Genomic DNA, 14,148 nt, shown 5'->3' on the forward strand with positions numbered 1-14,148 from the left:
AAAATGGCATAAACAGGATAATTATGTTATGAGCTAGTGGGAACAAAGCTAGCTTATGGCCTAGGCATTTTTACATAAAGAGTAAGTCTCCACGTCATTATTTGGAAACTGGGGTACAGGTAGAAAAGCCTGGGGTTACCTATGGTGTTCTCACCAAGGCCATCCTTGGCCTGCCTGAATCAACATGACCTCTGAACGCGGTCAGTAAAGCCACCCACCAGTCCTCCACCACGGACCCGCAGGGGAGTCCAGGAGAGATCAGAGGTGTCCTGGTTTGACTTAACGGTCAACCTGACAGAGTTATCTGAGAGGAAAACCTTGATTGAGGCGCTACCTAGCTCACTTGGCCCGAGGGCCTATCTGTGAGAGGTGGACTTGATTGCTAACCCAGTTATGAGGGCCGGCCCACTGTGGGTGGCGCCATCCCCTAGGCACGTGGTCCTGGTCTGTATAAATACTTTATTCTTATTAGCAACGAGAGAAAGCCAGGTAGTCATGAACCTATGGGGATGGGGGGGACAAGCAGTGGCCCTCCATGGCTCCTCCCTAGAATTCTCATTTCCTGCAGTGATGGACTGGGACCTAGAAGTGTGAGCCCAACAAACTCCCCTCCTGTGGTGATTTGAATGTGCTTGCCTAGGGAGGGGCACTATTAGTAGGTGTGGCCATGTTGGAGGAGGTGTGGCCTTGTTGGAATGGGTGTGGCCGGCCATGTTTGAGATGGTTGCGCCTTGTTGGAGGAAGTGTGTTACTGTGGGCATGGGCTTTGAGGCCTGCCTCCTAGCTTCCCAGAAGTCAGTCTTCTCTTAGCTGCTTTCAGAACCAGAGGTGGGAAGAACTCTCAGCTCCTCCAGTGCCATATCTGCCTGCCTAGATGGTGCCATGCTTCCTGTCACAATGATAATGGACTGAACCTCTGAATCTGTAAGCCAGCCTCAATTAAATGTTCTTTTTAAGAGTTGCTTTGGTCATGGTGTCTGTTCACAGCAATGGAACCCTAACTAAGATACCTCCTCCAAGCTTTGTTGGACAGAGCATGACATCACAGCAATGGAATGAAACTAGGGTACCAGGCTAACTGTGGGCTCACGGTTCTATCAAACAGGTTGGGTTGGTGAGTCTTGGTTGCTGACAGGACTGAGGAGTGCCTAGGAGACGGGTAAACCACACCTTTGGGTTTATCTGTGATGGCGTTACCATGGAGGATCGGCTAAGACTAGGGCTCCCTTAATGTGGCCAGCTCCTCTAGACTGAGGACCCAGGCAACAAAAGAGGAGAAAGCCCACATAGTGCAGGCATCCATGAACCTGTGTCTGTGTTGTGTTTGTATTGTATGGTGTGTCTTTGGGTGTGTATGACTGTGTGTGTATGTATATGTTTGTGTATGTGTGTGTACTGTGTATATGGTATGTAGGGTATGTCTGTTTATCATAAGTATGTGTATGGTGTATGTATATGTGTATGGTGTGTATGGTGTATGTATATGTGTATGGTGTATATGATGTATGTATAATGTGTATATGTCCATGGCATGTATGGTCTGTGTGTGCATGTACATGCATGAATGTATATATGTGTATGGTATGCATATGTGTATGGTGTGCTCATATGTGCATGTGCATGTATGTGTATGTATGGTGTGCACACATGTACATGTATGTGTGAGTAGTATATTTATGCATGTGTATGTTTATGGTATGTGTGTGAGGTGTGTGTGTATGGTTTATATGCATGTGTTTGTATCATTTTTTACTGGCATGTTAATCTTCTCCGGCAGTTTTAGCTAAGTTATCAAGCTGAATAAGAAAATCCACCCCATGAATCCTTCTTAGGGAGCACAGCATGGACAGGACAGGCTTTGAGCCTCTGCATCCTAACAGGCAGATGGGCGAACGGCAGTCTTCAGTACGGCAGTCTTCAGCCACGGGTGCTGCCTTTCTCTTTGGCTCCCATGCCCACACTGTCACCCAGTCTGATGGCTGTGACTCTGAGTCCATCTTCTTCCTCTTGTTTCTTTTCCTGACCCTCGCAGGCGTCACCCTCACCATGACCTTCCAGGCCATCTCTATGAAGCGGTGTCATTATTTTCTTAAAATCTGACCATCCCCTCTTGCTCAGAACCCTCCAGCAGCTTCGCCAAATGTTTCTGCGTGACCCTCAAAGCTTCCTGACATTTCAGCTCCATCTCTTTCTCTCTCAACCTAGCTTACCCCGAGGCTCCACACAGGCCCCTCTGATGCTGATGCTGCGGTATGCCTAGCATGTCCTGACTTCATCACCCCCTCAACCCATGCTCTGAAGAACCCTGGCTGCTCCCCCTTTGTGTGAATGGCTCTCTCTCTCTCCTTCAGGCATCAGACCTAGGACCTCTCTGTATAAATTATTACAAACCTTACACACAGATACACAGACACACAGAGACTCACACTCTCAACACACTTGCATTCACACACAAAACATACAAACACACACACACATACTCACAGACCCACACACATGTTCAGACACATGCAGATACAGGCACAGAGACACATACACTCACATACATATACATACACATTCACAGACACATTCACACACAGACACACATTTAAACACAGACACACACATTCACACACACAGACCCATTCACACACACATACACTCACACACAGATACACACTTACACAGACACACACATACACTCACATACACACATGCATGCACACTCACACACATGCACACTTACACACATATGCACATGCATACATACATACACACTCACACATGCACACATACATGCACTCATACTCACACATGCACACACACACACGCACACACACACATCTGTGAGGTTGTCTGCAGGGCGCTTTAACAGAGGAGGGAGGACTCTCTTTCAGTGTGGGTGGCGCTGTTCCCATTGCATGGGACAGAGCCTTGAATAAGAAGGAAAAAGGAATAGAGCTGGTGGAGCAGCCTCTCTCCCTCTCCCCCTTCCCCTCCCTCCCCTCCTCCTCCCTCTCCCTCTTCTGCTCTCTCTGCCTCCTGACTGTGAGGTGGCTGGGGTCAGAGTTACACCACATCCACAGTGTGGGCAGGGCTAGTCACCCTATGATATGAGCTAGGACACAAAAGAGGGCAGGGAGAGGAGTCTAGGGTCCCAAATGCCCTTCGGGGACACAGCTCTTAACCTCTAATGACCTGTGTATCTCTGCCTAGTCTCCACTCGGTAAGGTTCCGCTATTTCAGAAAGTACCACACAGCACGCCAAGCACACATGGGCCCTGGAGGATCCTTGAGCCAACCCACAGCAGGTAAGTATGTACCCTCAACTATGTATGCATGTGTGTGTGTCTGTGAGTATGTGTACATACATACATAGTTATAATATACACACATAAATGTATATATTATATATAATTAATATATTAATCATTACCAATATAATTAATATTATTGAACATTATATAATTATTATATTATTGTTATAATACATGCACACACACACACACACACACACACATTAATTAATTTGGTCCCAAACCCACCTTAGCCTTAGCTATTTCTAACTGCCTTACTTCTGCTGTGTCCCGAATGCCATTTGAAAAGACAGAGTGTCAGATCTCCTAAACCTGTGCATGCTCTCTGCCCTGCTGGGTCGCCCGTGGGGCAGAGGGGCTGGGAACCCCACACTAGCTGCAGGTGCCTGAGCCCAGCTATGCTGCGTTGTAGAAGCATCTCTGTAATAGGCACAGGCATCAACAAGTGTCGGTGCGGGGGCGGGGGGAGGAGATACACCATCGTTCCCGGGTGGCCCAAGAGCTGGGCCCACCAGGAGGCTCCAGTGGTTGTGCTAGCAGAGAGCCTGCAACTTGGAGGCGTGGGCTGCTCCTCACCACCAAACATCTGGTGGAACAGGCATCAGGGTCATTCTGTCTCAGGATCATGCTAAGTTGGTCATGAAGCCAGGGATGGTGTGACTGAATTATAAGGAGGCTGGAGCATTAGATAAAAATCCAGGGGGCTTATGGTGGGCTCGACTCTAATGGGAGGAGATACAGGTTGGGAAAAAAAAAAGTCGAAGAGATGGCATCTCCTCTGCTATCAATTCACCTCACTTAGGAATGCGGACAGACTCTTGTGCAAAATGTGCATGTGTGCACCAGTGTGTGCACTCGTGTGTTGTAACTCTCTGCAAGGCAGCTTTTCCGGGAAAGCAGAGTTATTCTTGATTCCTTAACTGTCAGGGGGCTCCCCCTGTCAGTGCGGCCGGGTGGGGGCATCACAATGTCTCAGTTTCATGCATGTGGCCCTTCTGTGTGTCCCTGTCTTCCTGTCTTTTTCACGTTCATCAGTCAGGCAAGGTGACCCTGTCTGCACCATGAGGATGTTAAATTCTAGCTTATTCCAGATCTCAGGGAAGTGATACCAGTGACAGACTCCCTTAGCTAACTGAAGGATGTCAGAAAAGCTACCGCATCACCTGTCCAAGGAGCCTCCCCAGTCTCCTGAGCTGGTGGCATCTCCCACCTTCTGCCTTTCCCAAGGCTCATCCCAGAGGTGTCCTAGTGAGCTGTTCCCAACCAGTCCCTCCCAGGGTAGGGAATGAGGCAGAGAAGCCCTAATTTGCTTCCTGACTTCCATCCCATGAATATTTCCATCATGGCTGACTTGGGGGTAATATGGCGTCAGCAGACCCAGAGCTGGGAGGGCGTTTGCTTCAACACTCCCATTCTCCCTTTTCTGGATAAGGACATTTGACCTCACTGACCCTCCATTACCTGTCTAGTGACCCTTGTTACAAACAAAGTCACATGGAGTTTCAGGACTGGAACTTTCTCCAGGGCATGGATGGGAGGGGTGAGGAGACACTGGGAACCTGGAGGGGTGCATGTTAGTGCGTGATGCATGCGTGCTTCCGCTGGGAATGGTGGACTCTAAGCTGTTCATTGTTCTTTTGTTCTTCCCCTGTCTGTTGGAGAATGTTCTATGGGAAGAAAAGGGTTCTTTCTCTCTCTCTCTCTCTCTCTCTGCCTTACAATTCCAGGCTATAGAGCATCCTCTGGGGAAGTCAAGGCAGGGATTTGAAGGAGCTGGTCACATGACATCCTCAGCCACAGGCAGAGAGAAATGAATGTGCCAGGACCCAGACCAGGGAGTAACACTGCACTCAGGATGGATTTTTTCCATCCTGATTAACTCACTCAAGAAGAAACCCTTCACTGTCATGGCCATAGGCTGACCCAATCCAGACAGTTCTTCATTTGAACCCTCTTACTCGAGGTCTCAATACATTGTGTTAGGTTGACAATCAAAACAGAACATCACAGTTACTGAGCTGTTGTTTCCCTTTTCCTTATTAAATACAATTTCAGTGATAGTATTTTAGGGTTAAATAAAACCATATTGGAATCGCTTCTGTCTGCTCCCTTTCTAGCATGCATCGGCACAACTTAGAGATTACATCTTGGCCAGGCCCCAGGAGAGTAAACAGAGCTGGCCTCTCACAATAGAAAGGGCCTGTAGCTCTGGGGGAGTAGAGAGGGGGTTGTTCCTTGATCCCTTGTTTAACCCTGTGACCCATCCTCCAGCCCCACCCCCACCCCCACATAGGCTCACCCATCATTCTGCAGTGCGGGACAGATGCCAGGAGGGGAGGCGCCTAGGACACGTTGATCCCCGGTGTTCTTTCCCTGGCACACCAGGTCTTCCAATGAATGTCTATGGAGTGGCTCCTCACCCCTGCTCCCTCTCCCCAGCCTGGCCCGCAGTGTCTGCAGCTCCCTCCCAGGGCTCACTCACCGGCTTCGGATAAGATCCTTCTTAAGGTTGACTATCTCCTTGTCTATATACTTGGGGTTCTTCGGTGTCTTGTCTGAGACCTGCTGGGGAAGGCAGGAGAGGAGAGGGGAGAGGGACGTTAACACAGGCGCTCCAGGTGAAGCCTGGCTAACAGAGGCCCCTGTGTCTAGTGAGAATCAATTTACGCAGAACAAAGTTCTACTCCAGCACATGGTCTGGGAGGCTCCCGGCTGTCGCTGGTTGGCCCTGGTTTGCTTTGGACCTGTGTTAGGGAGTGTGGGACAGCAGGATGGCCCACTTCTAAAGCTTGTGGGAAATACACTGTGGAAACCTCTCAGGAGGCCATTCATGCCCTAGAGCCAACGTCTGTGGTTAAGCATCCTGCACGAGAACATTCCTGACAGGGATGCCGAGGCGCCCTGGCAAGACCGCTCAGTTGCTTGTGAAGACAAACACCGGCACGTGCCACAAGAGAAAACAGACTGAGCCATCCCACCGCAGCTAGACTGTGGAATAGTATACAGTCGTGAAAAGCGACACACGTCCAACACAGTGACACAAGTACCTTTATGGAAACAGGGAGATGTTTGGCATACTTTGATGGGAGGCTGTGTTAGAAAGCACTGTTTATAATACAATTTTGGTTTCAGTTTTAGAAAAATAAAAAAAATGTACTTTTCTAAGATAGGGAAGGCCATGGCCCCCAGACATAGAGTTTTCTCTCTGGCTGTGGCTACGGTGGGTTTATTTATTTATTTTTCTTAGCTGACGTGGATTAGAAATATGACTTTGCAGAAGGTATGGTATGAGTTAGTTACATCATCAACACAGAGAAGAGCTGTAACAATGGCAACACAGGTGCTGGAGTGATGGTTCAGTGGTTGGAAGCTCTGCCCACCCTTGCAGACCATGGCTTCTCACAACCATCTGTAACTCCAGTGCCAGGGGATTTATGCCCTCTTCTGGTCTCCATGGGTACTACATGCATGTGGGACATACTAACCCAGAAAAACATATACATATACATATACACTGTGTGTGGTTGTGTATTGTGTGGTGTATGTATACAGTGTGTGCAGTGTGATGTATGTATATGTGTACATGTGTGTCTCTCTGTGTATATATATGTGTATGTGGAATGTATGTGTGTGTGTTTTGTCAGATGTGTGTGTGACTGTGTGGTGTGTGGTGTACATGTATGCTGTATGCCACACACACACACATATATATGTGTGTGTGTGTGTGTGTGTGTGTGTGTGTGTGCGTGCATGTGGATGTATGTATGTGATGTGTATGGTATGTCTTTGTGTGTGGTACGAATGCATGTGTGATGTGTGTGTTATATATGTATGGTATGCATGTATTTTGTCTGTATAGATATGTGTTTATGTGTACATATGCGTCTGAATGTATCTGTGTGCATGTGTGTGTGGTATGTGCATGTTTCTGTGTATGTTATATTTGTGTCTGATGTGTACGTGGTATGTGTGTTTGTGACTATGTATGGTATGTATATATGTATGTGTGTGGTATATGTGCATGTATGTCTGTGTGTGGTTTGTCTTATGTGTATTTGTGTGTGTGTGTGTGTGTGTGATATGTGTGGTGTGTTTGTGTGGTATGTATGTGTGTGGTGTGTATGGGTGTATATATGTGTGGAGTGTGGTGTGTGTGGTGTGTGTTTGAGAGAAACCTCATAAAGGAAGAAGAATTTGTTTTGGCTCATGATCGTAGGTTAGAGGTCTCCATCTGTGGCTAGGCCTGGTGCTCTTAGGATGGCAAGTGGATGAAGCAGAGGGGTGGAGGCAGGAGGGCCTGGGGGGCGGGGGAGCTGCTCACCTCAAGGCAGCCTGAGAGAGAGAGGGAGAGAGACTAAGGGAGGAGGGAGGTGAATGGAAGGGGGGACATGAGGAAGGGGAGAGGTAGATATGGGTGGTGGTGGTGGGGCAGGGAATAAGATACACTCTTCAAAGTCACGTCCCACTGCTTTCCCTTTAATACCCAGGTCTTATCTCCTAGTTTCCTCTCCTCCCAACTCTATCAGATCATAAACCCATTAATGGACTGATCCCGATTGAATCCCTAAAATATCCCCGTCTGGACATCACCCCTTGTGACGCTGCGACCTTTTAACACGGTTCCTCATGCTGTGGTGGCTCCCAACCATGGATATATTTCATTGCTACTTTATCGTGTAATTTTGCTACTGTTACGGATCACGATGTAGATATCTGGTCTGCAGGATATGTGATCTGTGTCCCCTGTGGGGGTTGTGGCCCATGGGTTGAGAACCGCTGATAGCGGGTGTCAGGCCTTCAACACGAAAAGTCTGCTCATCTGTGTGCATGTGTGGATGGGTGCAGGGATGGTTGGGTGTAGCTGTGGGCACTTGCAGGTGTGCATGCAAGCCTGTGCATATACTGCATGCATATAGGCATATATGGGTGGCTGCAGGCATGTGTGCAAATGTGTGCATATACTTCTGCGTGTGTGTTTATGCACATGGAGGTCAGAGGACAGACAACCTTGGGTGTTGGTCTCCGGTGATTCTGCTTTATTTGAGACAGGCCCCCCCCCCCGAGCTTTGCTAAGTAGGCTAGCCGGACTTGCCAGCTAGCTTCCAGTGATGCTAAGCTCTCTCCCAGCCACTCCCACCACTGCTGGATGGCACATGCCACAGTGCTTCTTTGTGTGTGTGTGTGCCTCTGTGTGTGTGTGCCTCTGTGTGTGTGTGCCTCCGTGTGTGTGTGCCTCTGTGTGTGTGTATGTGTGTGTGTGTGTGTGTGTGTGTGTAGGTTCTGGGATCAAACATAGGTCCTCATGCCTGCAGGTTAAGTGTTTTCCTCAGTGAGCCATCACCCCAGCTCTGACAGGTAAACCTTTGGGGTGTGGGGGACACTCAGCAACTAAACCATGATGGTGTCCAAATTTCATGTATATTTTCAAAATTTTTACTTTATTCTTAGATTATGTACATGTGTCCATCTGTGCAGGTGAGTGTGGGTACCCATGGAGGCCAGAAAGAAGTGGATGTTGGGTCCCCTGGAGCTGCAGTTACAGGAGGCGTTGTGAGCCAAGCCGCCTGGGTGCTGGGAACGGAATCTGGGCTCCATGGGAGAGAAACACTCTTAGCCACTGAGTCGTCTGTCTAGCTTCGTGTACTGTTTCCATGGGTGACAGAGGGAAACGTGCCCGTGTATCAGGGCTCTGTGTCATCACGCTAGGAAGAGAATGTATTGCTGTGTTAGAGGATTTACAACCCTGTCATCGGCTGACACATCTAGGGGACAAGACATGCCCTGTAGCTCTGCAACTCGGTTGTCACTGCAGCAGGACCTCAGGAAACGACTCCCACTGTTTTTTTTCCCAATGGCAGTCACAAGCCAGCAGTGATAAACATCTGGAAGATGGAGTCCTGGTTCTCGAGCCAGATGCAAGTATCATTTGATATGAACAAAATTAGATGCTTAGGAAACATCCCAGAACTACTCTTTTAAAGGGAGTCTTGCTTTGTGGCCCAGAAATCTCTCAAGCTCATGACTCTCTTGTGTCTACCTACCAGGTGCAGCCACCACCCCTGGGCTCCAAAATCACGTCTCTTAAAACTATTACAGCGGTCACGTAGCATATATGTGAAAAGCCCCCGAAGTTCAGTCCCGGCCCACAAGGCACTGCGTGAAATGGCGTCGGGGCTGGGTAGTAGCCCTGTGGTGGAGCACTGCAGAACGGCAGCCGCACCATCGAGAGCACCAAGTGTGAGATCACGGTGGGGCGATGCAGTGTTCCTGAACGGTAATGATGGAGTCAGTACACCTGCAGTCTGCCACTCATGTAAGTACACTAGGGGCTGGCTCAGTGGTTCAGGGGCTTGCCGTGCAAGCTTAGGACCTGAGTTCAGATCCCACAGAACCCACGTAATAGTCAGATAGGCATGGCAGCCCGCCTATAATTCCAGCCAGGGGAAGGTTGGAGGTGGGGGATTCCCAGAGCAAGCTGGCTGGCGAGGTTGGCCATATTCAGTGAGCTCTGGGTTTGACGGAGAGACCCTGCCTTATTGAATAAGGTGGCTCTGGGTTTGATTGAGAGACGCACACCACACGCTATTTATTTAGCACATGTACACAAAAGAATGAAAATAAGATTAAAGACCACAGTGAACATAATGACATGGGGCACAGGGCACTTGCTTGTGGTGATGGCCCTCAGTGTCATTGGCTTAAGTGTTTGCTGTTCTGTGTGTTTTATGGTTTTGAGAGTGTAGTTCTCTTATTTGTATAGAATCCCCAGTCACTCTAAGCCAGGCTGCTGTGTTGTTGCCAGCGGCAGCCTTGGGTGGTCTTGACTATGTCGCTAGCTATCTTTGGTGATGGATTTTTTTTTTTTAAAGATTTATTTATTATATGTAAGTACACTGTAGCTGTCTTCAGACACTCCAGAAGAGGGCGTCAGATCTTGTTATGGATGGTTCTGAGCCACCATGTGGTTGCTGGGATTTGAACTCCAGACCTTCGGAAGAGCAGTCGGGTGCTCTTACCCACTGAGCCATCTCACCAGCCCCTGGTGATGGATTTAATGATAGGTGGGCGGCAGGCTGGACCACCTAGTTTTGTATGGGCACGTTCTATGTCTGTACGGTGATGGTAAGACCCAACACTGCATTTCTTGGGTGTGCCCATCATAGTACAGAGCTGCCTGCTCCCCACCCCAGCAGTCCCACTGCCGGGCAAAGAAACCAGGTAGCTTCCCCACAAGGATTATCTGCCACAGCAGTGCAAGTCACCCTGCCAATCCCTTGATGCCCCAGCAAACCGGCGTTGTGGGGCCAAGCCACGGTTGGGCTGGACAGTGAAATCGGCTCGGTTCTGTTGCTTCCTGTTGCTTCCTGTTGCTGTAGCTGTGTGGTTATTGACGTGGAAGAGTGGCAGCGGAATATAATTTCACGTGGAAATGCGGCTTATGTGTAAAGAAATTCGATTATACAGATGCCCATATTTCCTCTGTCTAGAAATTTCTCACAATTTTCTATCATCTCGTACAGTCGAGTTTTTTTTTTTAAATTGATGGCAAAGAATCCATGTCATAATAGAGTAATATGGAAGTAAATAAGTCAACAATAGAGATGTCATATCAGGGTGTCGGAATTATAAGTTAATTAAACAATCATTTTGACTCGGGCTGTTCCTTTTCCTAATTTTCTGTAATTTACATATATTAATTCTAATTAAATAATGGTGTCTTTCATGTTTGCAGGGCAACTCCTGACTAATTCTCTCAATGCACGAAAATATAAATGTTTAATGCTGATTTGAATTGAGTTGTCTCAGGTCCTGGAGTGATGTGAGCGGGCCGTTTTATGCATGGCCTCAGGCAGGCTCCGGATGGGAAGCCAGACTCATGCCACGTAGTGCTGTAGATGGAGTGGAGTATCACAGAACAGTTAGAGAATGGCTGGAAGACCCGAGTCAAGCCGGGTAGCAAGAGGAAACTCTGGATGTACCCTGGCCAGCCACCAGGCAGGACTAAGGCAAGGGGGCCCGAGAAGCCCTGGGGTTGGCTTGCCTGGTACTGGAAGGCAAGTTCAGTTCTTCTGAGAGACAGACAAGGAAACCCTTGGGCCCTTCCTTTACCCACTCTGATTTCCCGTTGGAACTTTCAATTGTTTGAACCTAGGGATCCTGGGAAATGTAGTTTTTTAATGATGTGCTCCCCATATGGGATTCAAGAAATGATGGCCCAGAGGAGATGGTTTGGGGGCTGTGGCGCAGGTTCAGTAATTGGGTCCTGCCTGAGTCTGGGTTAGCAAGGCTTAAGTGGCCTTTCAGACTGGAGGGCTGGATCTCGCTTTGATTTAAGTGGGTTGCCGCAGACTGTAACTGGAGATGGTCCTCATCCTTTGATCCTAAGCTGGTGTTTCCAGTATTTCCCAAGGCTTTGTGGAACAACTGGGGTCTTTCCCTGTCACTTCCTCTGAAAACCTTCACCAAAAGCCAGTCAGTCTTCCATCACTGTGACAAATACCCTACGTGGTCAACTTACAAAGAAAAAAGGTTTATGCCATCTCATGCAATGAGGTTGTGATGGACTGGACCATGGCTTTGAAACGTTCCAGATCCATGATTCTAGGCTATCTATAAGCCTCTTATGTGTCCCTCCCTCTCCTGAAAACCACTGAAAGTTCTGCATCTTTATAGGCATTGCCTCTTCCGTTAGATCTAATGCATTTGACTGTTGATGCTGGGTCTTTTTTACCCAGGGGACACAACTCCCAAAGGGCTCCACACTGAAGAATGCCTTCCCGATACAAAGCTAGAAAGCATCGTAGGAAGTCCAGGAACAGTCAACAAACCAGACGTATGTGAACACTGTGCAAAGCCCACGTGTGCCCAGCTACTCCATGAGTCAGCCCGGTTGCAGGGGACACACCTTAGGGACAGTTCACTTTGGTTATCTGTCCCTGCTCTAATTGGGTGTGCCGTTGGCCTTTGGAGCTGCTGGTTTTCCTGTTGCTCTTGGATACGAGCAATGGCATCTTCTCTGCCCTGCGTTATCTCTCCTTCTGCAGGTGTTGAAAACATCCCACCGATGGCGTGAGGTGTGCCAAGAACTGTGACAGATGCTTTGTGGATTTCCATTCGGTTGGAGAGAAAAGGGCTTTGCCACAGGAGACCCGGGTCTGTTACTTAAATGGGACTGATCCTGAGGGAGCCGCGTTCCCTTCCAGAGCCTCAGTTTCCCCATCTGTTCAATGGCGCTCCTGCTAAGCTTACCAGCAATGGTCACCTCTTCCCTACCCATTATCCCAAGGACATTCCTACCCAGACGCGTGATGTCACCTGTCTGTGCCACACTGCAACACCACCTTATAAGGGATCAGTGGAGACGTAGGTGGAGAGGATGCGTGCCACGGGGAAGAAGACACTGTCGAGTGGCAAAGCCTGGGTGTGGCACTGGGCTCGAGTGGCATCAACTTCTCTGTGTGAGAGGGTTGTCACTATGTAGCCCAGGCTTGACCTGAACTCATGATCTTCCTGCCTCATTCCCCCCCCCCCATGCCCCAGTGCTGGGATTACAGGCACACACCACCACAGCCTGCATGTGTTCTTAATGACACTAGTCTGTCTGCCCCGATAGGATGGAGTCCTGTTTCGCATAGTAGGGACTAGCTGTTGATCTAAAGATAGCTTATCCTCTGTATTTCTGTCTATAAGGTAGAAAATCTATAAGGTCATGGTCAGAGGACCAATCTCCTCAGTACCTGTTTTCTCTGCGTTTTAAGGAAGGATGTTCTAAACTCATCTTTGTCAGGCCCGAGACTCCGATCTCCCTGGAATCAGATTAAGATGGAAATGAATTCTGCTAAATGTGCTGGGGGTTGATACAGACATCAGGGAACAGCTGGGATGCTCCCTGGAACTGTGAGGGGGAGGGGAGGCTGTTTGAAAAGACAGAGATTTGGCAAACTCTAGACCACTCCTGGGAATGGGCACTTGAAATGGGTTTGCAGCTGACAGGTAAGCGTTGGGTGGTGGCTCTGTGGTGGGGACTGGCAGTTTCCTTCCAGGAGAATGGGTGTTTTATTTAGTTAGTTTTGATCATTGTCTTAGTTAGGGTTTCTGTTGCTATAGGGGAGGAATGAACTTATTCAGCTTATACTTCCGCATCACTGCTCATCACTGCGGGAAGTCAGGGCAGGAACCTGGAGGCAGGAGCTGATGCAGAGGTCATGGAGGGGCGCTGCTTACTGGCTTGCTTTTCATGGCTTGCTCAGTCTGCTTTCTTACAGAACTCAGGATCACCTGCTCAGAGATGACCCACCCACCCATAGTGGGCAGGGACTTTGCAAATCAATCATTAATCAAGAAAATGCCCCCCACACACTCATGCCTATAGGCTAATCTTATAGAGGCCCTTTCTTAATTAAGCTCTCCTCTTCTCAGGTAGGGTCTAGGTTTGTGTCAAGTTGACAAGAGACAAACAAATAAAAACTAACAATCAGAGCCACATAAAGGGTACCTGGGACACACGGTGAGGGATGTGAGGGACCTTAGCCGAAGCACACACTACAAAGTGAAATATGAAGTGTTTTGTTGAGTTCAGTTCATCACAAACCTCTTTGCTGAAGGCTGGTGGCCCTCCCCTTCCCACCCACACCTTATGAACCCAGGGGACATGCTGTCACGTATGGACATTGAAGAAGAGAAGTGACAGAAGAGGGGACTGTCTTCTCAGTGTGAGGTGTGTGTGGGGGGAGCTATAAGGGAGTTCCTGTTAAGAACACGGGAGTTTTCAGGGTGGTAAAGGGCCACAGTCCTGGGGAGGAAAGGAGCAGCCCCTGCTGTCTGCGTTCTGAGCTCTCCTCCCTCTGTT

General features: G+C 48.7%; 1 protein-coding gene across 2 annotated transcripts in view; it reads right to left on the reverse strand.

The window, feature by feature from the left end:
• Ccdc60 (coiled-coil domain containing 60) overlaps positions 1-14,148 on the reverse strand; it is a 157,452-nt gene that overhangs the window by 87,582 nt on the left and 55,722 nt on the right. The window contains exon 2 of one of the 2 annotated variants that reach the window (XM_021187111.1): positions 5,782-5,861. In XM_021187111.1, coding sequence (XP_021042770.1) covers positions 5,782-5,861 — 80 coding nt within the window. Of the gene's footprint in view, positions 1-5,781; positions 5,865-14,148 lie in introns of both variants that reach the window. The other variant, XM_021187110.1, reaches the window with a different exon arrangement.

This window comes from Mus pahari, chromosome 23 (genome assembly GCF_900095145.1).
Source record: "Mus pahari chromosome 23, PAHARI_EIJ_v1.1, whole genome shotgun sequence".
Taxonomy (NCBI): domain Eukaryota; kingdom Metazoa; phylum Chordata; class Mammalia; order Rodentia; family Muridae; genus Mus; species Mus pahari.